This window comes from Rutidosis leptorrhynchoides, chromosome 6 (assembly GCF_046630445.1).
Source record: "Rutidosis leptorrhynchoides isolate AG116_Rl617_1_P2 chromosome 6, CSIRO_AGI_Rlap_v1, whole genome shotgun sequence".
Taxonomy (NCBI): Eukaryota; Viridiplantae; Streptophyta; class Magnoliopsida; order Asterales; family Asteraceae; genus Rutidosis; species Rutidosis leptorrhynchoides.
In genome coordinates, this window is record NC_092338.1 from 109,709,111 (window position 1) to 109,736,055 (window position 26,945).

The window sequence follows — 26,945 nt, forward strand, 5'->3', positions numbered from 1 at the left end:
TATTTGTAAACTTAAAAAATAAGTACTCCACTAAACTGCCATCTTATGTAATTAAAACTGAAGTTACAATGGATTTAAGTTTACACACAAATCCAGAGTCATCAATTCAACCATCATGTACAAGCAAAGGCCATGTAAGGTGCAACACTAACCATTTGATATGATCAAAATACAAATATAATGAAAGAAATGTGAACTATGTCCTACATAACACGGAAACAAACAAATATTCTCACATACTAATATGACCATAGGAGGTTATTGTGCATCTTTTTTTTTATAGTTCACATAAAAACTTTCGAGTATAGATGGTTTTTCTTTGAAAGTTATTAACAGCAACTGTACAACTGAATCATGATGCTTCTGGATAGAATCCTCGTACAAGTATAGTCTTGCGCAAGATGAAATCGCTCCTTCCAACCATATCAGGCAATCACCTGGCTAAAACGATAAACTGTTAAATTAAAAGGAAACTGAAGGTACAAGAACAGTGTGTGAGTAACAGACCTCCAGTAGAACTCATCTACGATGAATCCAATCTAAAGCAATAAAAAAGCACCGATTGATGTTTGATGCAATACTTTCGAACTACGATCAAGTCCATGAGAAGCCACCTGGCAGCAACATTATTACTAGTAAGAGCTAAGGATCAACATAAAATAATGACTTAAGGAATTGTAATATCACTGAAATGCAAGATATTACCAGTACAGAAAGCAATAAGGGATATGTTTTTTATAAAAAATAACAAAAAAAGGAGGCTTATAATCAGTTAAAGTCCTGGTTCCTTGGCTATTTATGAATAAGGTGCTCAAAATATTCAAACTTTTACCATCTTAAAAATAAATTAAAAATCGTCCCAAGCCTTCGAAATTCACAAAACGTCCAGTAGAAGACTACACATGCATAATTTATATAGAAATTAGAGATTAGAATGCAGGAGTAATACCATATGACTTAGGGCTGCATATCTTTCTTCATTTAAATATAATGGCTTTCCCCTATGCATTTCAACGTCCTGCAAAAAGGAGAGATATAATGCAATGAAACGGTAATAGAAAAAAATAGCATGGTGTCCAAATTGCATGATTTAACCGTTTACTCCTCGGGTGCACACACATGACAAAGCACAGCTACATCTGATAGAACATGGGTATAATACATTTTCAAGCAACAACAACACCCGGCATCATTGATACTACAAAATCCAACATATCTTGATCCCTCTTTAAACTAAAATGACATGTGTTTATTGTTAGTGTATCTAAGATTGTTATTAGACATTTGTCTTATGTAAACTTAGTTACTAAGAAAACTTAGCTATTAAGTTTTCTTAGCTATTAAGTATTCTTAGTCTTTAAGTATTCTTATCCATTAAGGATACTTAACCATCAAGTATTCTTATCCATTAAGGATTCTTATCCATTAAGTATTCTTATCCATTAAGGATACATAGATATTTTAGTATCCTTAGTTGTTAAGTAATTATCGATATTCATGATACTTACCTCTTAAGTTTTCTTAGAGGTTAAGAAAGTTAGTTTTTTGTAGCCTATAAATAGGAGTTGTAATCAAGAGTTGTATAAGATAACAAATCTTCAAATAATGCACTCAATCTTCTAAGTATTTCTATTCTACACTTCCATTATTTATTCTAATCTACTTAGCAACAAAGTCTTGCTATTTTAATCTTTCAAGTGTAGAATTCTATTCTATTCTTGAACATTTACAGTGGTATCAGAGCTTTCTTCTTAAGGGGCTGTTATATTCACGATAATACAATTTTAGACTAGACATGGCATCTAGTTCAACTGCTCCAGCAATTCCAACATTTAATGGGTTGCACTATCATATTTGGGCAGTAAAGATGAAGACATATTTGAAGTCTCAAGGTTTATGGAAGGTTGTAGAGACTGATGAAGATCCTCCAGCACTCAGAGCAAACCCAACTGTTGCTCAACTAAAAAATTATGAAGAAGAGTTGCTGAAGAAAGATAAGGCACTTACCTGTTTACATTCAGGGCTTGCTGATCAAATTTTCACCTCAATAATGGACTTGGACACACCAAAAGCTGTGTGGGATAAAATTCAAGATACCTATGAAGGTTCTGATAGAGTAAAAGCTGTCAGATTATTGACTCTCAGACGAGAGTTTGAATTGTTGAAAATGAACGATGATGAACTCGTGAAAGATTATTCATCGCGAATAATGGATGTTGTTAATCAGATTAGACTTCATGGTGATAAGATTTCAGACCAGAAAGTGGTGGAGAAGATAATGATAAGTGTCCCTCAAAAGTTTGAAGCCAAAATTTCCGCAATAGAAGAATCTTGTGATATTAGCATGCTTACGGTTTCTGAACTAACCAGTAAGCTTCAAGCACAAGAACAGAGGGTCTCTATGAGATCCGAAGAAAAGGTTGAAGGTGCTTTTCAAGCTTCTTTCAAAAATAACAAGGCTGGGAATTCAAGACAAAACGCATATAAGAAAGGAAATTATAAAGGAAATAAAAGTTCAAACTCACGAAGCTCCTCTTCAACATCAAAGAAAAAAACTTTCCCTCCATGTAAAGTTTGTCAAAATACAAATCATCAAGAAGTAGATTGTTGGTTCAAAGATAAACCAAACTTTAAGTGCAATTTTTGCAAAAAGTTTGGACATATTGAAAGATATTGCAGAGCAAAGAAAAATCAAGGCCAAACAAAGGAACTTCAGTTGGCAAATTTTACTGAGGAAAATCAGGAGGAAAATGAACACTTGTTCATGGTCTCACATGTCGATAAAAGTTCAAGAAGACTTGCATGGCTTCTTGATAGTGGGTGCACTAGCCATATGACTCCAGAGCTGTCATACTTTTGTAATCTTGATACTGAAATCAATACTAAAGTGAAGCTCGGAGATGGAAGAATTGTTCAAGCTAAAGGGAGAGGCACCATTGCGTTTAAAACAAAGCAAGGCACCAAATATATTTCTGATGTCTTATATATTCCCGACCTTGATCAAAACTTGTTAAGTGTTACAAAAATGACCAAAAATGGCTACGGTGTGAATTTTAAGAATTCTCGTTGTTGCATCTCTGACACTACCGGTTCAATATTAGCAAATCTTGATATGGTAGATGATAGTTTCTACTTAAAGCTCGATTTTGTGGAAGAAAGTGCTTATCATGTTGTGGAAGATAATAGTATGATATGGCATAAAAGATTCGGTCATTTCAATAACCGAACACTGAAGCACATGTATACCACCCAACTAGTCAAAGATTTGTCTATAGTTACCGAAGTTGATCTTAAATGTGAAGGGTGTGAATTGGGGAAAAATCACAGGTTGCCTTTCTCAAAATCTGGTGTGACAAGAGCCACACACAAGTTAGAAATCATTCATTCTGATATTTGTGGTCCTATGTCTATACCATCCTGGAATGGCAACAAGTATTTTATACTTTTTATCGATGATTACACACGGATGTGTTGGGTCTATTTTCTCAACAATAAAGCTTCAGTTTTTTCTATCTTCAAGAATTTCAAGAAACTTGTTGAAGTGCAAAGTGGCAATACTTTGCGCATTTTGAGAACCGACAATGGTGGAGAGTATACTTCAAATGAATTTGAAGACTTCCTTCAACAACAAGGAGTAATTCATCAGGTCACGGTTCCATACTCGCCACAACAAAACGGAGTTTCTGAGAGGAAAAACAGAACTGTTATGGAGATGGCAAGATCGATGATTTTCGGAAAGAATCTAACCAAGACATTTTGGGCAGAAGCCGTTGCAACTTCTGTGTATTTGCTCAACCGATTAGCAACAAAAGCTGTGAGTAATAAGACTCCGGTTGAAGCTTGGTCAGGAATCAAACCTTCAGTCAAACATTTGAAGGTATTTGGTTCTATTTGTTACTATCATATTCCAGATTTCAAAAGGACAAAACTTGATGCTAAAGCTAGAAAAGGAATTTTTGTTGGCTATGCGACAGAGTCAAAGGGATATAGAATATACGATTTGACTGATTGTAAAATTGCAATTAGTAGAGATGTGAGTGTTGATGAAGGAGCCTACTGGGATTGGAATACGAAGGAAGTTAAAAGGCATGAGCTTCTATTTCAAGTCTCCAAAATAAATCTCATTATGATGATCCAGAATATGATGTCGAAGACACAACTGACACCGAAGTTTTGAGAACTAGAAAAATTGCTGATGTATACGAGTCTTGTAATCACGTTATTATGGAGCCCGAAAGCTATATTGAAGCTTTCAAACACGATGAATGGAATGAAGCCATGAAAGAAGAACTTGAAATGATTAAGAAAAATGAAACATGGAAGCTTGTTAATTTGCCAAAGGGTAAGAATGCAATAGGTGTCAAATGGGTGTTTAGAACTAAGTTTCAACCTGATGGTTCAGTTCATAAACACAAAGCAAGGTTGGTAGCGAAAGGATATTCTCAAATTGCCGGTGTGGATTTTAGGGAGACTTTCGCTCCAGTTGCTCGTCATGACGTGATCAAGTTATTGTTAGCTGTAGCTGCTCAACACAATTTGAAAATTCATCATCTTGATGTGAAATCTGCATTTTTGAATGCTGAACTTGAGGAGGAGATTTATGTAAAGCAACCTCAAGGCTTTGAAGTAGCTGGCCAAGAAGATAAAGTATACAGACTATATAAGGCACTTTATGGTCTAAAGCAAGCACCAAGGGCTTGGTATTCTAAGATTGATGCTCATTTGATAAATCATAATTTCAAGAGGAGTCCAAATGAGTCAACTCTTTATGTGAAACAATTAAATTCTCAAGAGGTACTGATTATCTCTCTTTATGTTGATGATTTATTTGTGATCGGGAGCAACGATAATCTTGTTGAAGAGTTCAAGAAACAAATGAAATCTGAATTTGAAATGTCAGATTTGGGACTCATACATTATTTTCTTGGCATGAAAATTAATCAACAAACTAGTGGTATTTATATTTCTCAGAAAAAGTATGCAAGTGACATGCTCAAGAGATTCAACATGTTTTCATGCAAACCAGTCACATCACCACTTGTTTTAAATTGCAAGTTGTCTAAAGAAGATGGAGATAAGCTAGCTGATCCAACTATATACAGAAGTATTATCGGGGGTCTATTATATTTGGCAATCTCAAGACCCGATTTAGCTTATGCAGCTAGTTTCTTATCAAGGTTTATGACTTCACCAACTAGTTCTCACTTGGGAGCTGCCAGGAGAGTCTTAAGATACTTAAAAGGTTCTCTCGATCTGGGGATTATGTTCGAGAGAAACAAAGATGTGAAACTTGAAGGATATTCTGATAGTGATTGGGCTGGAAGTGTTGATGATATGAAGAGTACTTCTGGTTATGTTTTCAATCTTGGTTCAGGGGCATTTTGCTGGAACTCAAAAAAGCAAAGCGTTGTCGCACAATCTACTGCAGAGGCGGAATATATTGCAATCGCGGCTGCTGTGAATCATGCTGTTTGGATAAGAAAGCTGTTGTCCGACTTGGATCTTACACAAGACAGTCCAACAGTAATCTATTGTGATAACAAGTCTGCTATTGCTATAGCAGAGAATCCGGTGCAACACGGAAGAACAAACACATTAATATCAAATATCATGCTATTCGAGAAGCCGAGAAGAATGGAAAAGTCTAGCTGAAATATTGCACCTCTGATGATCAATTGGTAGATATGCTTACAAAGTCTCTCACGGGAATGAAGCTAGATCAATTGAAGACTCGACTTATGATGTCCAACAACAATCTTAAGGAGGAGTGTTAGTGTATCTAAGATTGTTATTAGACATTTGTCTTATGTAAACTTAGTTACTAAGAAAACTTAGCTATTAAGTTTTCTTAGCTATTAAGTATTCTTAGTCTTTAAGTATTCTTATCCATTAAGGATACTTAACCATTAAGTATTCTTATCCATTAAGGATTCTTATCCATTAAGTATTCTTATCCATTAAGGATACATAGATATTTTAGTATCCTTAGTTGTTAAGTAATTATCGATATTCATGATACTTACCTCTTAAGTTTTCTTAGAGGTTAAGAAAGTTAGTTTTTTGTAGCCTATAAATAGGAGTTGTAATCAAGAGTTGTATAAGATAACAAATCTTCAAATAATGCACTCAATCTTCTAAGTATTTCTATTCTACACTTCCATTATTTATTCTAATCTACTTAGCAACAAAGTCTTGCTATTTTAATCTTTCAAGTGTAGAATTCTATTCTATTCTTGAACATTTACATTTATCACATATTCACATGCCATGCACATCAATACACGGCATCTGTGGTACTACAAAATCCAAACTTACCTTAATTCTGATTCTACCGAAAACATACTATTGTTGATGGTAATGCATTTTCGAGTTTTAAAGTAGAGGAAAGAAAGGTGTAGAGTATAAAACAAACAAAAGAAAGAAATGCACTATAAACTATAGTATATGTATTCCCGAGTTAGTAAGAAAGACATAGGAGTGGAAAGCCGTGTTCTTGAGATGTACGAAAAAGTAAAAAATAATAATAATAATAATAAATTTAGTACTTTAATAGTTATTATACCTTCAATACGAGAGCTCTTAGGAATAGATATCCATAGGTAGTTTTCATTCACATTCCGATCATATACTAACATATAGTATTTAAACCAAAAAATAACATTTCTCTCCTTTTCTTATACATTCCTTACATTTTAAAACGAAACTCGAGAATGGGTTGGTTTTGTTATTTCTTTTTCTTTTCTTTCTTTTCCTTAATGAATAAAGTAATGATCTAAAAGTTCAATGCTGCACATAATATTTCTTCCCTAACTTGTAATCATATCCAAAAGTAACAGATATTTCTTCCCTAATTGGCTCGAAATATTTCTTTCCTTTCTTACTAATGCCTTCTTCCACAATCAGCTCAATGAAAACATTAAAAACAACGCTACAAACTTCTAAAAAAAAGAGAGAGAACTTTGTGCTACCTCTTCACCAAATGTATCCAGGTAAAGGGACGGCCAACGCGCCTGACGTGCAGATCTTTGGAGTAATATTGTGGTTTTCTACATACAAAAGTTCCAATGAGTTTTCAAAACATAACATTCAAACTAAACTTATTTGCAGGTCTCACAATATGTTTGTGGCTTACTGTTTATGTTATAGGTGTAAATTATACTTGTTTTGTTTATTGCACAAAAGTAAGAATTAGAACTTTAGATAGCTTGGAAAATAACATGCGCACAATAAATGGCATTTAAGGAATATGTTAGATGAGGCCATGTAACATGATAACCACACTTACCCTAATCAACAAAAACACACCAATACCAGCACCACAAGACGTTGCATGAGTTTGGCACGTGTTGTCCCTAAAGAGCAAAAAACACATGTCCAAAATTTCAGTTGATATTTTATTTCATTACAGAAAACAAAAAAAAAAATAAAAAAATAAAAAATAAAAGTAACATAGCTGCATAAACAAAATATAAACCTGCAGCATGCCTTCCAGCTAGGTGAGCACAGTTTACCACACAACAAGCACAATGCAGGTTCATGCTGAACAGTTCCACAGTCGACACACTTATTTTTAATGTACCTAATTATAAAAAAGCACCAATAAAATCAATAAAGATCAATATCACAGTATAAGCAAAAAAAAAAAAAAAAAAAAAAAAATTGTAAAAATAATATGAACCTTTGTAGGAGATCTTGATATAAGTAAGGCAAAACCATCAACTTGAACGGGACTACAGGGGTTAAATGCAAAACCCCTGAAAGAGCAGGGGCTTTATATTCTCTAGAAGACAAGTGATGTAACCATTTTAAGACCAAAGTACGCGACACGTTATCATGAATGATGTTGTCTAACGACGGAATCTTAAACGTCTTCTTCAAATCTTCATACTCAACAAACTCTTCTGCCGTGCCATAATCGTATTCCATCGCATGGGCCCCACTGAACGGTGTTAAACTCGAAGAGTTCATCAACTTCCACAACAGAGCACACCTTCTAAGGAAGGGGAAGGTCAAGCACCGAATTGTGTCCTTAATATCACAAGAGTTATTTGTGTAGTTGGTAACGAAATATTGAGTTATAAAAGCATGTTCGACAACAAAATTTGAAATGTCGGTGAAAAGTGAAACATGGTGACCGAAATCATCCATAGCTATTTCATTTCTTCCCATAGATGTTATTACAGCCTGCAAAACAGAGATAAAACAGAAAAATAGAATCTTAGCAAGTTACTTGATGGATTAAAAGAAGCAATAAAAAAAAAGTAATTTGCTAGACTAACTTGAGTGATGGAAATAAGATAGCAAATCTGAACGAGCGGTAAGAAAGATTTCTCAGAAGACATAAATGGAACCGGAAGACAAAAAAGGATCCACATTAAAGTCGAAAAAGCATCCGATGCAAGAATGGGAGAAGATGCCATAGTCCAAAATTGAACCGCGGGGAACGGTTTACTCGTATCAGCATTTTCCAACATGCTCATCATATTATCTGAAGAAAAAAAACAAATTTGACTCCATTACTTTCACAGCTAACATAATTCAGTTGAAGATATATATAACGATAACAATTAAAATTTTACCAACTCTATAGCCGTGATTAGGTGGTTCATTCAGAGTATCGGCACAACATATAGACTTTGCAAATTGTTGGATGCACTTTAATCTCAAAAGAACATCAAGTGAGCTTTGAACTCGGATACTGTTAACAACTCTTAACAATAATGACAAAATGAACCCACTGGAAGACCTTAATTCCTCATACAAGGCACTAGTGCTAAAATTAGTGGCTGCAGAAGTTTTTTCAGATCGAGCAGCAATTTCAGTCGATATAAGGGAATATTTGAGGGTGTCCCACAAAATCATTGAGTCACTTAACCGATTTGATCGTGTAATTTTATCGTATCCCGGGAAATACATTTCACGTAGTAAACGAACTGCGGATTCAAGATTTGTGCCCGTTTCTACCTTCTGCTGTACTGGGAAAGATTTGAGCAATTCACTTCTTCTAGAAACATCAGCCGCAGCTTGCAAAAGAGAGAGTGATTGTCTAAGGAGCGAAATCTCATTGGTATTTGAAGAAAACAGACTAGGACTTTTTGGTAACTCCATTTCGTCTTTTTTGGGTATATCAGGTAAAACAGAATTTGCAAGTCCACGACAAACTGGACACAAAAACTCCCCCTGGACAAAAAGATGAAAAGTAAGAAGCTTAGCATCAAACTTAGGGTGCGTTTGATAAAACAGAATGATTAAGCGATGAATTGTTAAAAATCTGAATGATTAGTTGAACGACAATAACCAGTTGATAATCATCATGAATGAACTTTATTATTGAATTATTGATGTAAAATTATTTTATACGGAGTACCTTTTTAAATGAATAAATAAAAGAATATAATTGTTTGATACGTGTTGCAGATATAGTTTAAGAGGATATTAAAGGAAATAGATGTGCTTAATGGTTAAGACACTCTGAACGGTTCAGCACATGTCGTTGAACAGTTCAGTATCATTTGAAATCATTTGTCATTCAGATGCCACTACCAAACGAATTCATTGCTTAATCATTCAATTAAGAGGCAATCAAACGCACCCTTAAAAGATGCACCATAAAACAAAACATGTACCTGGTCTGGATCCACGATATGTCCACCTTCAAAATCCATTCTTCTTGTGTATCTGCAAATGGTGTTTCTAATTACATTTTATGATAACATAATCCTGAAATAAAATAAACGTACTTTTAAACAATCTTACCTTTCTTTCAGTGAATGCAGATAACGATCAAGGCAAACCTGATGCACAGCATGCCCACATGAAGAAACATAAATCCCATCGCAATCAGAAGGTCCAATCCCATCATATGGCAACGGAGAAGTCAGTGTCATAGGTTGTTCCGTACTGTGGGACCCACCAGTTTCCAAGGGTTCGTTTGAACTACTGTGTGGATGTAAACCAGAAAAATCCTCTGCCTTCATCAAAACATCTGGCTGTAACATATCACTTTCCATAATGTCCAGAATCCGAGTGTACATATTTTTTTCAAATGCGTCACCCAAAGATATGGTTGGCTCATGTGAAATTTGAGGAAATTCATTAATCGCATTTTGAACTAATTCCATTGAATGGGATGATGCTGTTGTTTCTGAACTGCTCGACGATTCAATATTCAATGTGTCCTCACTAGTAGATACTTGCTCCTTTCCAGATCTATGAAATCTTTTTTCCCATGATACAGGACCTTTATCAAGTAAACTCACAAGCCTGGATTTCTTGTATCAAGATAAATAAAATAAAGATTAAAAAAAAAATCAACTTTTTAAAGATATATGTAGGAAACAAGAAATCGGATAACCAACCTGAAGAAGAATTAAAAACGAAACTGGAGATTCGTAACTGGCATCATGACAAAGAGAGCAGACTACTTTCTCGGGTCCTACGTCTAAATCATTAGCCACGTCAGACTGACTTTCTTTAGCATCATTTACATCATCTAAATTCTCCATGAATTTTGATTGCTGTGCTTTCATTTTTTCCTGTAATTAACATATTTTAATTAGAAATCAATATTGATTGATGGTATACATTAGAGAACATAAACAAAACTAGAAAAGAAAAAAAACGAAGCTGACCATTATTGCAGCCTGTCTCTCGCGTGCTTTAGCCTTCCGTTTATCGCTATCAGATACAGATTTACCCTTATTAGTATCGCTACTCGGTTTAGAACTGGATAGCTTATTAACAACTTCAGGTGATAGTTTTTGCAGTTTTTTAAGGCATCGAGAATCCAGATTAGCAAATTTCTGAAGAAGACTTTTGATCAAAAATGAGATGTCAAATCCACCATTTTCCAGAGAGTGATAAATATTGTCCTTTTGGTTTATCCTCATTAACGAAACAAGAAGTGATAATAAGCTTTGATTGTCGTATCCATCATTTAATCCAGTAGACACTTCTTCACCAGCAAAGGCTAAAAGAGGGTTAGAAATATCAGTATCACCAGATTCGATCTGCACTTTAGATATGTCCAATGATAGTGATAACAAGTGCAATGCTGTTACAAGAACACCATCAGGAGCACGTGATGCCTGTAACTTATCGGTAAAAAGTGCATAAAAAAGTACAGCTCGGATGATTTGTAGAACCGTTTTACAAGTGGCGACTCGAGCTAACCCATTAAGAGGCGGATAAATTTTAGTCCATTTTGGAAGCTGATTGGTCAATGCAGACACGTGACAAAAACGCAAGTATCTTTCTTCTGCAACTTGCAAGTCCCGTGAAGTCCAGCGAGGATGATACAAATCTAGTTCTTTCCAGTATTCCAAACGTAATTTGTACATACCCTAAAAATATTATATAATTATTTGAAGTACATTAAAATAAATTTAGGTTGCTATTATAAAGATACTTGTCCTCCCCGGGTAGCCTGAACAAGGAAAACCTTATACATTTATTATAAAGATCTTAACTTTATAAAAATTTACCTGTTTGATTCCAGATGGATAAGAGTAGTCGGCTACAGTATCCAAAATTTGTTGGAATTGTTCTACTTTGGAAAGGTCACGAGGCAGAGACTTGACTAATTGACTACGAGTAGCATCTCCGGTTGATAACTTATGAATTAACTCACGCTGCAGACATTGAACTGTAGTTGATCCACAAAATCGCCTTTCTTTAATTATTTGTATGATTAGATTTAACATTTCTTGCACTAAAACCGGTTCATGCCTGAAAAAATCATTATGTAAGGATGCAAACCAAAGTCCCACATCGGTCATGGGACAAAACAAATGTATGTATATAAGTCTAAGGGGGAATCCTCTATCACCAATTGGTTTTAGAAAAGGATGGACTCTTGGGCTTATATTGCAGGACATTGTGTTTGGGCTATACGATCCTTACACATTCCATATTTGTGTTACATTATAACCTAAAGGAGTAAAGATGTTTAGTACAATCATTTTGCTTAGAATTTCTTAGCCCGAGGCAAACAATTCTGCCAAGTCTTGAAAATCAATTGGTACAACATATACACTAAACATACAAAAGGAAGGACAAGAGTCGGATATATATTGAAGCAATAAAAATTCAAATGCAAGAATAACTTAAACTAAATTTAAAAGACCGAGAAGAAGTATATGCATAATAAAATTATCAATAATTTCTACACCTTATAAATTGTTTAACTTTTTCTTTGCCTTATGCATTTATAGTTCGGAAATGACATGAGTACCCTTATTTACAACAAAATATACCAAACAACCCTTAACTAACTTTAGAAAACACTTTTAGAAATATACACATATTTCTATATTTTATTATATGTAGTTAGTCCATAAATAATATAGTAAACTCATATATTATCTAATACAGTATGATGAATAATTCATCCCTACTTAATATTAATTAATATCAATATTCTTTTTATAAAGATTACATTTCATTCAAACATTATTGCGCTGATCATTTAAACTTTTTCTGCTGATTTTTCAATCATAAATCCTTCAAGGTGAGTTTTTCTGCCATTAGTCTTTTTAATCTATACGAGTAATTGTTAACTATATTTTGGTGAATGTAGATACAATTATGTAGCGGTATGTGTCCAATTATGTAGCGACTGTTACTTTAAGTTGTGCAAGTTGTATCTAGAGTTTGATGAATTTAAATTCTTAGGGGCTATTTACTTTTGTTACATTATATGGATATATATTTATAACGCATAACTATCAGAATATATAACTAGTATATATATAGGGCCTTCTCATTATTTTTGAAGGACCTATTCGAGACGTAATAATGGGCCCTTATAATTTGGGCCAAAGAAGAAGCTTTTCAGGAGCAAGGTGGTCGCGGTCAGCAGTAAGTTTGTGCAACTCGGGCATGAAAATCTTCATCAATTACCCTCCTTTTTGTTACGTGAGTTCAACCTTGATGAACCGGTTAAAGTTCGTATCTTGGCTGCTATCGTGTTTGAGAACTCGTTTGGTGCTAAAGATATAAGAAAGGAGTTATTCCAATTGTCAATAAATGCGACATTAAGATCTTATGTAAAAGTGTGATTGTTAAGCTCTCTTTTAACTGAAATGGCGCATGCTGTTAAGCATATGCTAGAGACCGATTCATAAACAAAATGAACTAATTCGGTCAAAGAGAGCTTAATCCAGACTTTTACATAAGATCTGAATGTCCCATCTATTGACAACCACCATTTGACTAATTCATTTCTCACATCTTTAGCATCAAACGAGTTCTTAAAACACGATAGCAGCCAAGACACGAACTTCAACCGGTTCATCAACAATGTTAAACTCACGTTATAAAGAGGAAAGTAATTAATAGAGATTTTCGTGCTCAAGTTTCAGCAACATACTTTTTGCCTCGGTTCAACTTCTGCTAAGTAGTAGCAGATGTGAGGACCTGTCTAATCTCCATAACCATTTCTTTTGAATACAAATAAACCAGACTAATTTGTTAGGATAATATATTGAAGAATCGAAAACCCCCTTAAAAAGTTGCATATAAGTAGCAATCACTACATTTTGGATAAACAATAGATTTTCGATCACAGTTTGTTACTTTCTTATATTTCAGGATACATTAGTTGAATAACTAAAAATTCATCCATGTATGAGTCGACTATGAATATAATGGATATAACCAATAGTAAAACACAAACGAAATTAACAAGCAAAAATTAAAATTACATAAAAAAACCCAAAAATACGGATATTTTAAATTAGAAAAATATGACAAATATGTTTCATCCACATGAGTTGGTTATTTGTTCCTGAATGTATATGAATATATTTCCATTAATAAAGAGTCTAATGTTAAGTCTTAAAATGTAAAAAAAAATAAAAAAATTAATAAAGTTACCAGATTGCCCCTATTGAATATGACCAATAAAAATACATCTATCTAGATCATATCATTTCCATATATTACAACTTATAAGTATAATTTCTATAAACTATCCATATCTATATATCTATATACTATCTAAAATGAATGTTTTCAGATTAGATTCAGTATTTCTTAATCTTCTATTTCTAATTATAGAATATAATTTTATCAGTCTCACATTTGTCAATTATATCCCAAATCTCGAACTCTACGTACAAGTAAATTACCATCATCAGCATGTTATCATGAGTAATCATAAGACTATCAGAGCCACTATCTACAATACTATACTCCGCTGCATAGCGCGGGTATTGCTATTCTACAGTAAGTCATCAATAAAAATGTTCCAATTCATAAATGTTACATAATAATCACGTTTCAAAATATATTTAGATGAGTAGAATCTTGCTAATAACAAAATAAGAAAACTTGCACATTGGATAGTTTTTCTTCTTGATAGTCACTATTCCAGAATCCATAAACATGTGACAACCGAGAGAATACTACAAAACTTTGTAATATACTTACAAAAATTAGTGTATAGTCCTTTCTATTTTCTCATATAATTGGAACACAAGTTGGAAAAAAGACCTCAATGTACTTAATTACAACTGACATTTTTTCACAAGTCGTATATTTTATAGTTCAATACAAGCTAGTCGATTTTAGGCTTGGAACGAAATCTATTATTGAGCTTATTGATATCAAAGGGGCAAATGTATATATAGGAACTTTCATATTCATCTATCACCAAATGTCAAAGTTACTATAAAAACTTGGCATGCAACACATTAAAACAGAAAAGATTCTAATAGATACACAACTAAAGAGTTAACGAAAGATGCTTACTCATTATCTCTTTCCGTATTCAAGGAAATGTAGGTTGATAGACCATAACGTTCTATGATTCTTGCAATATAGAGATCTGGTGGAGCTAAGGCGGCACAACACTGTAGAAGAAATAAATCAAGTTCCAAACCCTGCTCAGACCTGCAAAAAAAAATGAAGAAACAAAAAGTACTGAATATCGATCTTATAAGAAGCTTCTAGAAGATCTTATTTGAAACTATTTTACCTACCATCGAACAGAACGATACCACTCGTAAGATAGTATTGCAGCATCAGCGTTTCTCCGCCACATGCCAGCATGAACTTCACTACAAAAAACCCTAACACGTAAAAGATGTTCCATCACAAAACCAGCAAACCCATTTGGATGGCAACCACCTAAAACATGGCCGAAAAAGTCACCAATTTTGGTTATGTTTGGCAATGCAGATTCACCATAAAACCTCTTTAATGCTTTTTGTAAAACCAACGAGAGTAAACGATGCAATGGAAGGTGTACTGATATCTCCCGTGAACTGACATCGTATCCAAAATTCGGCCAATTTGCCAATTTCAGAAGCTCTAATTCACTTGCATGATCTCCTTGTTCCGTTAAATGATCGCCAAAACCTGCAGAAACGGTGTCGTTTGACCCGCCCAAATGTTGATGAGCACCAAAACTTGCAGAAACACTATATCCCTTCCTAAACTTAAAAAGTGTTCTCTTTAAAAAGACATTACTACCAGAAGCATTGTTTGATTTTGAACTTAGATGAACTCCTGATGTATAGTCGGCTTTCAACCAATTTTCAATAGCTTTTAAACACTCAAAAATTAACCATGAAATTGAACCTAGTACTGCATCACTATCAAAATTCCCTTCAACGGCCTTCATTTTACAATCGGATGAAGTACCCCGACAAGTAACACTAGAAACAGAGCTCTCTTGTGAAAGTCTGCCCACTTTTGCAAGTCTCGAACCATCTTGTTCATCAATATCGAGATTATTCAGAGTGGAAGCTGATTCATCTTCTGTTGAAAATGCTCCAGCCACTAATAAAGAATGAATATTTGCAATTGAGTGACATAAAACAAAAGGTAAATGCATGTTCTCGTGATCTTCGTCTATATGAATATTCGTTTCTCGCTTTTGAGGGCTCATTCCCTGCACAAAGGCCAATAGCTTGATCCACGTTCTTGAAATGTCATGTCGATCACTTGTTATGTATTTTGGTATTTCTGAATGGTTCATGACAAATCGGATATCTTCAACCAAACGATGAGTCGTTTCATACAAGTTTCCCAATTTGGAAACCTGAAAAGGGAGTATAAATATAACGCAACACAAACTTTAAAAAGTTACAACAATGAAATGTTAGTAAAAGTATAATATACCTGTAGTCGATGATCCTCTTGGGAACAAGAAGTAAATATATTGTTCAAACATCGTAACAGCATGGCCAAAAGATCCATTTCCTTAACGAGACGAGGTGTGAGAGTAGGGACAGTGAAAATTTGTACTGAAAACGTCGGCAGTAATGTATACTTTCTAAAAACAGTATCATTATGCTCTTTTACAGCTTCATTAATAACCATTGGATAATACCTTAAAAAGGCCTTTGCAAACTCATATCTAAGAACAGGGTCACTTAGCAATTTCAAAAGCAACTCATGAAGCTTCTTAACAATTTCGGCACTCAAAAACATCTCTGCCATTACAAGAACATCCAATAGGCCGTCCACAGAGCAGAATCTTCTAGAAACAAAACTAAGTAAACTTTCACTGCATTTACAAAATTCCAAAAGTAACCCCACCACCGCTGATGTCAGCGCGTCAGCAACGTTTATTGGTTCTGCAGCAGTATCATCAGGTGACGACCCGTTTTGACATTTACTCTCTGCACATTTTAGTTTGTATTTCCATTGATTAATAAGACAATCCAAAACAGGACCTAAGGTCTTTGCAATATCTTCTTGAAGTGGTTGTATTTGTTCGACTCCTTTATGTTTACAACAAAATCCAGTACGTTTCCAGGCTGTCACGTCGCCACAATCACAGCACCCACCACCTGTGTATATAATTGAATAATCATGATCTTTGTGGTTACCATTTTGAAAACATGGAACACAAATCGCACAAGTCGGATCATGTTCACATGTTCGACATCGGTACGCTATATCATTTTGACCCCACACGGACCCACAAACTCCCCGTTGCCCAACGTTCATCAACGCCAGTCGTTGTAGCACGTCATTAGGGTCACCTTCAAACATTAACCACTGCAACCAAACCATGCTTTCATGTAGTAAATCTTCAACATTAGGGTTTCCCTCTGCTTCCATGGCAGCCTCCATTTCAGTATCAGTTGGCAAGATTGCATTAACAACATCTTGTAATTGCAAGTTGTGCTTTTTAATATGCTCGATTAACCCTAACTGCAGATGCTCCAGGTCCTCTACCGGAACTTTTATTAGGGCAAGCCTCTGATACAAAGCATAAAGTAGAATCATTCAGCATCAAACCACACCAATCACATATATTTCCAGTGTCGAAAATCAATATCAATAAACATTAACCTAAACCTAATTATGATTTATAACTAGTCAAAATTTAGGATCATTGTACCACCTATAATCACAATTAATCAACAAAGATGAATAACTGTTCAAGCTTTACTATACGGAGTACATAATAAATTCAATTCAATATAAATTTCAACTAAATCAGTAACCCGAAAAATAAGTCATCATAGCAACAACAACAAATTCCCAATCAACTATTATTGCATTAACAAAAAAACTATATACAATGATAACTATTAACAGTGCCTTAAATTAGGTACAGAGTTTAGGGCAAAATAATTTAAAACCAAAAAAAATAAAATTATGTTCACATATGTATGTATGTATCACCTTGAGTATACGATCTTTTGGGGAAAAATAAGGCAGATTAGGTTCAGGCGATGAATCAAGCTCCATATCGTTCATAAATAACTGAAGAAACCAATCGGCACAATAACAGTTGCCGATTTCACGACTGTAACGCCCCAGGGTTGAGACCACTACTGCATATACACAAATTTTTGTTTGATTTTTATTTTAGAGTATAAGATATTATTATAATAATTAAGTTATAACATTGAAATTAAAATTAAATTAAATAATAATACTAACTGCCTTATGTGTTTCGTTGCAGCATACAATACAACACTCGATATATAAAGAACAAAGAACTACGGCACAGAGGTAAGGACAATTTGAGTGCAGGTATAATTAATTTTTTATATTTTTTTTTAATTTCTGTTTTTTTACGTACAAGTAAATTGCTTTTTAAGTAGTGAAATGAAACAATGTCACCGCCACGAGTTTAAGTAGGTTGTCAATTTAAGCCTTTTTAACTTTTAAACACACTTGCTAGATTTTGTGGAAAAGATAAATGAAGAGGGTTCGAGAGGACGGTCACTGTGGTTTACAAACATTGCGTAGATAGTCCCTTTGTTTGACGGACGTTAAAAATATTCTTTACATCCTCTCACGTGTCACATGTGATGGTATATCCGTCAATTTACCTAGAGACTATTGTTTTCTATTTTGCTTTTCGCGATTTCGCCGCTTGGACTGAGGGAAGTGTTAGACTAAGGTTATGTTAGTATAGTCCGACCCGTTTTTGGGTTTAGGGTATTTAGGTTTTTATCGTAGTCTATAAATTGTGGCTTAATAAAACGTAATAACCTACGAGAATATAATATATTGATTCTATTACATTTTCTTTGAATATCATATCTCGAATTCTGTTTGGAGATCTATTTAGATATGGTTAAACGTTGAAATGCTTGAGTGTTCAAAAATTGGATTGATTCGGTACATTTTTTTTTAATATTGACATTGTTTATTAGATCATAAGGACCGTGTGTATGTTTGTGGTTTATTTGAATATTGCGGAACGACATTCTTCACAATCTTAGCTTCTTCAAGAAAGAAGACATATTTGATCACACACAATTGTTTTCTTTTAAATTGGCTCAAACATTGTAATATTTCATTTCGGAATTCTTAACTTGAAAAGTTGTTGTAATTCTCTTGTAGCTTCTTGTTAGAGAGTCTTTTAATCTAATATCTAATACATCGTTAAAAAAGGAACTCATTGAATATTTTATTGACATAATGCAGGGTTACACTTGAAAGTTGAAAATCAAAGAGTAGTTTTATAAAAAAAAATTAATAAATTGGAATTTAATTTATCATCACATTATTTTAGTGACTATATGGATAGCATTTTACGTTCTATATATTTCATCTGAGAAATTAAAACTTAAAATAATTAGGTGGTGTTGTTTAAGAAAGGTTAAGTAAATATAAATAAAATTAATTAAGGTCTACCATGTATGATGAGTAGTTAACTACTAATTAACTCTACATGTGTGTAAGAAACTTGTTACTTATTCTCATTGTATGTAATTTGGTGATGTTACAACTACTATACGTGACACCTTATATATATCACGCGCCAGTAAAAATACCATAAAGTATCCAAAAGACTTATGGTCTAGTAGTATGTGAGGAGTCTTTCAACTGAAAGGTTGATGGAGCCTCGTACGATATACATATAGTATGTGAAATATGTTAGATGTAGGATTGCCTTTTAAAATAAGTACCATAAATAATATACGTTAGAAGCAAATATCATGTTTCTTACACACAGTATACGCTTGAATATGAAGTACACCCTACGGATGTTAAACTTTATAATTGCATAGTGTCGCACTTTAGTCCTTCAGAAAAAAGGTAAAGTCCAGTCCGACATAATTTTTATATATAAGAAAGACATTATATTGTGGTAATCAATCTACTTTTAACCAAGCTTATGAGGTATAGAACTTGGATGCAACTCCAAGTTCACGTTTAAACAGTAAAAGCTCATGTGTGACTACGAAGGTTTTGGTTATACGGAGTATGAAATTTGCACTTTTTGATGTGATGAGGGGAAATTTATATTGGTAAGAGCATACATTACTCCATTATCATATCGTGGGGACCGTTTTTGTCTTCTATTTATCATAAATTTCCATCTCTTAAAGGTTTTGGATAAGTGTTTAAAAATTTTGTTTATTTGATAAATATCTTTGGTATTTTTGGCATCAACCTCGCAAATGGTTAATCACTTCATTATCTGATTGATATTGAAAATCTCTCCGTTGCATTGCGCTGAATTTGAGTAATATGTAGTTATGTATTGATCCAATAATAATAACGAAACAAAAAAGGATTGAGATCCTCTCCTTACATTATAACATGATGGGTCATGTTATGATTTTTGTGAGGAGAAAAAGTAGAACTCACTAATTATTTGTATTTATCTATTTTATTGTTACATTTATTTATGCCTAAAATATAACTTGATGGGTCAAGTTACTGAAGAGAATCTTTATCCAACAAAAAAAAAAAAAAGATATTTTGGAATTGGCATTTGCAGAACAAAAAAAAAAAAATTAACAAATCTACAACACCATCATATCATAAGCACCATTAAAATCACACATTCATAGTTCATAGCAGCATAAACTTCACTTGCATATGGTTTTCTTGCTCAACTCACTAACCAAAACATATCTTACAAGTCCAAAAATGTATAAAAAACTAGAACACGAGAACAATGGTTTCACAAGGTCCGAGCTACTCTCTCATACAAGTCACGTGGCCAGTTGCGATTCAAATTGTTCGCAAGGAAATTAGCAATCTGCACAAAGGAAACACTCATATTGATAAGAAAACAGTAAAAGTGCCTTGTAATTCTGATTAGGGGTTGCAATTTCAACTCATTTAGTTATTAACGGGTTAATCATGTTACGTTATATTCTGAAAATGAGTCAAATGGGTCGCTGAAACTTTAGTATTAAAGAATTCATCATCAGAATCACCAATGGGTCGAAATCTACAACATATAAATTGTTGACCCATTATCAACCCGGCTATTTTGCAACCATTTATCATAATATATAAGTCAAATCATTGCAATTTTTGGGAACTATATGACGAATATAAATACTCACGACTTCAAACATACCTTGGTTCTCAACGCACGGAGTGACCCATCTGAATCTCTAACATTATCAATACACTGAAGAGAAACTTTAAGAAGGTCTGGAACACAAGCTTGAACGTAGGGCGACAAATTTTGGAACATATCTGTCGCATTGTCAGGGGCTCGGGGATCAAAAGGAAGAAACGGAAGCTTGGCGACCTCCCTTAAAACATCTAAATAATGTTCTTGCCTAGCCAATTTATAGATAGACAAAATTGTCTCGAGCTGCCTTAACAAGGTTTCTTGCTCCAACACGTGTTCTCTCTCTTGTAGACTGCCCAGCGAAATGTTTGCAAGTTGCATCAGATGAAGTTTAAGATGAGACAAATGAATAGATAATGCAGAAATACTAATGCGTAATGCATCAAATATCAAATAAATAATTGTAACGAGTATTTTGAGAGCTGGTAAAGATATAACCTGACGTTCGGATGGTATTTAAATGTCTCGAGTATTTCATTTCCAGAATGAATAAGCCCGGCTGTCCGGCTCTCACCATCAAGTCTACCACGTGATAAAGATAAGATAGCTTCAGAGAGACACTTATTTATGGTATCCAGCGCAGCCGAAAATGCCCCAATTCTCTTCTGTATTTCTATAGACTGGATAAGATGAAAGGTTAGTAAAAAAAAATCCTTCGGTTAACAAACTGATTCACAAGGTTGTAAAAGTTTCAAGTCGGGCGGGACCTTGGAGGGACAAGACGGTGACGAGTCTGGCGTTGACCAAAGTTGACTTTTAGTAACAGATAAATTAAACGTATATATTACGCATAAATATATAAATATATCAAACATAAAACATAAATATTTCCGATAAAGATACAGGGCACATAATCTAATTTTATAAAATATTAAAATTTGGCCAGCTTTGACTTTAACCGACTCAGACGAATTTTGACCTGGCATTTTAGGGTTGACCAATTTTATAGGCATTTTTGGCCGAAATGGGACAGGTTAGTACCTAAACCGACGTGTCGGCCGACTTTTACAACAGTGCTGATTCTAGATTGATACTAAAGAAGAATGTAATCTTACTTTGTCGTTTAGCCCTGCTTCCTGACACTGGCGAGCAGCGTGAAGCAGAAACTGGTACCTCTCGTTTTGATCAATCAAAAACCGCCCTAATTCACCTTCTTCTCCTGCCCCTCTTGGTCCAAGTAACAGAAGAATTCCACCATCACACAATAAAATCTCAATAAGAAGCTGCTGCATCATCAACGTCCGCTGCCTTTGCTGATCTACATTTCCTCTCCCAGACCACGACAGCTGTCCACCACCTACTGTGGCAGCTGCTTGTGCATAATATTCCAACGCCATCAAAAGATTATTGTGCCGCATGTACAGTGAACCATACTGTCTTATAATGCTAGCCGACTCAGCAAAAGCATCCATCACCCCCAACTTGTGACCGGTCCCACCGACATCAGATAGTACACCATGGTCTGCAAGTACAACTGCTATGTGAGTAGCATCAATATTATATCCATCATCTCCAATATCCTTAGACAAATATAAGACAGCTGGCACCAACTGAATGCTCAACAGCAACACATACGGATATACTAATGGGTCCTTGCCGTTCTTTGTATAATAAGAAGGTTCAAATTTGTTTAGGTAAGCCTGTAAGTCGTCCAAATTATAAGGTGTTAATCCTTCGTTTAAAACAGCAGGATTCGGTCCACCAGAATAGTCTCGAACAGCACATAGCTTGAACCACAAGAAATCCTCAATCGTGTTAAAAAGTGTAGGTTGTTCCCTGAGTAGGCGGTCAATCTGCCTGCGGGACCCAGATATGAGTGCATATAAAAGTAACTTTTTCTTGTCAAAAGTACCCCGTCCCGCTCGATCACCCATTCTTAACATCTTTTCACATTCCTCTGCCGCAATTGAAGCAGTATCCACAGATACCATGCCTCCATTGGTGATCCATTCAGCAAGCTGTCAAAATGAGAATTAGATGAGTAGGGTTCGTTTAAATACCATTGATATTGATATACATTAAAAATATTATTACCTGTGATGTAAATTGGTAAGAAACACGAGATCGGGAAGCAACATCCCTTGCTTCATCATAATACCCGGTTCTCAAACAGAAATAGATCTGTTTTACACAGAAGAGTAGCTTATTAATAAATGAAATAAAGCAATATAGACACATATCCCCCCCCCCCCCCCCCCCCCCCCCCCAACACACACACATAACAGGTTGATCAGACTAAATGCTAATTTTATAGTTGAGCACCTGCTGCCACGTGGTATCAACAGGAGGCTGCCTACGAGCATCACCGGAATCAAAATCAAGAACCCCGTAGTCTCTCAAACGTATCTGCAGAAAAAAATACGTGCGTAAAGGAAAAAAATGCTACACCTTAACGATGAAAGATTGAGTTGGCACAGAAAGTAATTTAAATATTGTAAGTAAGAAATAACCACAAACCCTAAGAAAAGCATGAATCCGTTGCAAATTTCCAACCACTCCACCAAGAGCAGCCTAATAAGAGCAGTAGAGCAAAAAAAAGAAACTTACTGAGATTAATTATGAATACCACCAGCTAAAGAAAACAAACAGAAATATATTTGTAGTTACCTGTGCTGGATGACTTTGTATCATTTCCATGATATACTTTTCATGGCCCCACTCCAAGTGCCGTCTTGCACCGATTATTAACGTCATTTTCTTTGAAACATTTTTCGGAAAACTTGTATTTTCACCCATCATAGTCTGAAAATCACATTATTAGTTATAAGATAACTGCATCACAGTTATACAAATGCCTAGATATTTTGCTTACAAACTATATAAACAAAATTGCACAGGAAATGCGTACCTGAATTAAATGCCAGATTTTTCCCATGGTAACAGATTTACCGCCAGTAGAATCCAGCGCAAGACTTTCATATGCACTCTTAAAAGCAGTAGCTGGCTGGCACATGTAATAATAGAATAAGCATATAAGAAATTTATAACAAAAATAGAGTTCGAATGTCAAATGAAACACATGTATTGTATATGATACGTTGCAGTGGTTGTCAAAAATGACAAGTCCAAATTAAATTGCTACAAGAGTGCAACAGAACATGAGTATCAAACTGGTTGATTATACATATTGTCCAATTCCTAAAATAAGCTTTTGTTGAAATCAGTAAATGTCTGAAGCTTTATCATTAATGTACAGAGATAAGATGATTATAAACAAAAAATTCGTCACAAACTTACTTTGAATGCTAAACCACGCTGTCTGGCATCATTAAGTGTCCTCACAACTTCAGCATATGCAGCAGTTTTTTTATCAATGGCTGGCTTATCAGCTATAGGTACGAGCTCCATGCTAGAAGGACCGGATGAAACATGAGGGCTAGCTGTTAGAGATAAAATTGGCCCAGAACGGCTAGCTCCATAGCTCGACTCAGTTACATTTGTCCTTGGTAATGTTGAAATCCGGCTCAGACTCTGAAGAAAGTCCCTTTTTTCCTTTTGCCAGTCATCCTGATAGATTAAAAATAAAAGGTTCTTGAAATTAACACATGGGAGTTAATGAAAAATATCAGGTAACCTTAACACTTCAATACCAATAAAAAAAGTAATTTTTTTTATAATATGCAAACTACTTCAAGAAGAACAACTTCTTAGTTAATATAAAAATTTCTTATGCTCTTGGAAAGATCTTTAGCTCATGTAGCGGTAGTGAGTTATAACCAAAGTGTGAAGAACACACTTTCGATGTTTGAAATATGTGAATGATGAAATACGGGCAAAAACATAAGTCACAAATAATGTGCAGATGTTACTAGGCAAAGTTTACAGGACATTGAGGAATTTTGCAGCGTTAAGATGCCTAAACTTAGCCATAGACCTGGTTTTAAAAGTAATTTTATTCATGCTTATTGACTTTATTACTCACTTTTAAGTTACAAAAAACATATTACATTACAGCTCTTTTAAAGATAACCCTACAGTTTCCATGAGATTTATTCTTCTAGACTAAGAAAACTTTCTATGAATAAGCAATCATTTTCCTCTCAGAGAGTTTATTCTTCTAGACTAAATAACTTATCTATCAATATGCTATCAAATTTAAGTCATCTTTAATTTAAAATTATAAGCAAATAATATAGTAGCGAAAGTAATACTCCTTGTAGCAACTAACCTCTAAAACTGTCATCATGTAGTCATTAAAATTTCTGAGATTATCTTTCTGAGCTTCCTGAACGGCGGAGACCATTGCCATTTCATGAACCTGAGATTATGAGATTTGTTACATAAATGTACTGAATATAACAACCATGACGGTATGCCAATCACTGTGTAGTAAAGAAGCAAAAGTGTAAGCTAGACAATCACAAACCCTTAATAAACAAAAACGCATGTAAGAGCATAATAGTAATAAATATCCGTGTTCTCAGTTGACTATCGCTCTCTTGCATGATGAAATAGAAAAATACAAACTCAGATACATAGACATGCACGTGGGACTATTACTAATTACTGATCCTCAAAAAAGAACATTCATATCAAAAAATTAGTACTTGTCATGCAGATGAATGAACATAATACACAAAGTACCTGCTGCAAGTATTCTTCAACGCTTGTAGCCTCAGCAGGGAAAACATCCTCAAAAGTAGTCTACAAAAAGAGTTACAAGATTTAACTCGGGAAGAATAAGTAAGTAGTACCAACAGCACGAGAATAGCAGCACCGTCAAACTATTCTCTAAAGAAGAAAATCAAATACTGAAACCTAAAGAACGTATAAAATAGAGTCTAATGATGAAACTTGAAAATCCAGAAAAAAAATGAATAGTAATAAATATTGACCTCAATTTCAATTTTAGCATTACGAGAGAATTCATCGTACATGTCAGTTAGCATATACTATTGTTATTGAATACTTATCTTGTGACACAAACAAAAAATATCTTACTGAACGAAATAAAAATATTATGGCCTGCATTGATGTAGGTAAATAATACCTTTAATTCAAATGATTTAAGATCTCGTGCTAGTTGCTCAGCATTTATCCCCTCGCGTGCAAGTAGCCTGAGCATTAGTTAACAAATTACATATTCTATCAGAAGCTAATTATCAGAAACCCTAATTCTCAACGTCAAATAGCTGAACTTCAATGCACTAATATAAACACTAAGCTCATAGCAATTTCAGTTTTATAAAACGAATATACAATGACATGAATATATCAAATTAACCTTGTAGCTGCAATTGATTGAGACGGAGCCTCTGTTCTTAGGGTTTTGGCCTTGAGCTTCTTTGACAACGCTTCTAATTGATCCAAGTTTCTCTGTAAATAACAAATCATCACAGAAATCAAACATTAAACTCAAACAATATATGTGTACGTATACAATCGTATATGTATATGTATATAAGTAATTGAAAGATGAAATAAAACCTGGAGAGGAGGAAACTGAGCAGAAGGAGCAGCTTGTTCGACAAGCTTCGAGGATGAATGTAGAAGATCGGTCCAGCTGCTCATATCGGCGTCACTAGCCATTGTTTGTTACTCGAAGGGGAAGAAAGATTTTCAGTAAAGAGATGCGAGCCAAAGGATGTAATGGTTTTGGGGTTTTGGAGCTCAAAATTAAGGCAACGACCCGAGCCCTAACTTTTAAAAAAACAACAGGAACCACTGACGGGGTGTTTGACGTTCTTTTATTTTTATATTGATTTCGATTCGAGAGAGTTAGGGCGTTGTAGTGGCGTTTGTGGAACAATTACGTTTTTTCCGTTTTTTACATTGTTTTTGTATCACTTTAAAAGACGTTTTTGCATACGGCATGATTTGTTTCTTTCTATTCCAATAGTAAGAGTATTTAAAAGTTACAACTACTCCACTCAACTTATTACCTATTACTTAGTTTATTTTAAACGACGACCTGGATGCATTTGATCGACTTGGTTTGAATTCATTTTAAAAGTGGCTAACAATTGGCTTAAGGTACGTCATCGTATATGTTTGATGAACACTTGAAAATGGATGTAAAGGACGTTAGCCCTTGCCGCCCCTTAACAACTTTTTGTATGTATGTAATCGATTAATACAGACTGACGTATTTGAAAAAATACAACGGAGATTATATAGTGTAAACGTGAAAATAAATGGGTTTGAAGAAATG

The 26,945-nt window shown here is 34.4% G+C and overlaps 2 protein-coding genes across 4 annotated transcripts; both read right to left on the reverse strand.

Annotated features, from left to right (window-relative positions):
* Positions 1-30: 30 nt before the first annotated feature.
* LOC139851901 (E3 ubiquitin-protein ligase PRT6-like) lies at positions 31-17,981 on the reverse strand. 3 transcript variants are annotated; one of them, XM_071841099.1, is made up of 20 exons: positions 17,905-17,981; positions 17,644-17,795; positions 16,126-17,214; positions 15,475-16,045; positions 14,982-15,360; positions 14,752-14,892; positions 11,484-11,727; positions 10,632-11,342; positions 10,359-10,535; positions 9,757-10,271; positions 9,627-9,678; positions 8,580-9,180; positions 8,280-8,488; positions 7,679-8,184; positions 7,475-7,579; positions 7,286-7,352; positions 6,969-7,046; positions 950-1,018; positions 508-614; positions 31-437 (listed from the first exon to the last, which is right to left on the reverse strand). In XM_071841099.1, exons 2-19 carry the CDS (start codon positions 17,716-17,718, stop codon positions 540-542), a joined length of 5,664 nt encoding a protein of 1,887 aa, XP_071697200.1. In that variant the 5' UTR covers positions 17,719-17,795; positions 17,905-17,981; the 3' UTR covers positions 31-437; positions 508-539. The 3 variants fall into 3 exon arrangements, with proteins under 3 accessions (XP_071697200.1, XP_071697198.1, XP_071697199.1); XM_071841097.1 differs by having other exon boundaries at positions 14,982-16,045; XM_071841098.1 differs by having other exon boundaries at positions 31-441; positions 14,982-16,045.
* A 2,261-nt stretch (positions 17,982-20,242) lies between these two features.
* On the reverse strand, positions 20,243-26,425 carry LOC139852032 (nuclear pore complex protein NUP93A-like). Its single transcript, XM_071841251.1, has 15 exons — positions 26,222-26,425; positions 26,019-26,110; positions 25,785-25,851; positions 25,379-25,438; positions 24,963-25,052; positions 24,032-24,301; positions 23,643-23,738; positions 23,402-23,536; positions 23,252-23,305; positions 23,057-23,140; positions 22,829-22,915; positions 21,850-22,752; positions 21,233-21,414; positions 20,795-21,086; positions 20,243-20,467 (listed from the first exon to the last, which is right to left on the reverse strand). Exons 1-15 carry the CDS (start codon positions 26,321-26,323, stop codon positions 20,390-20,392), a joined length of 2,592 nt encoding a protein of 863 aa, XP_071697352.1. The 5' UTR covers positions 26,324-26,425; the 3' UTR covers positions 20,243-20,389.
* Positions 26,426-26,945: the final 520 nt, after the last annotated feature.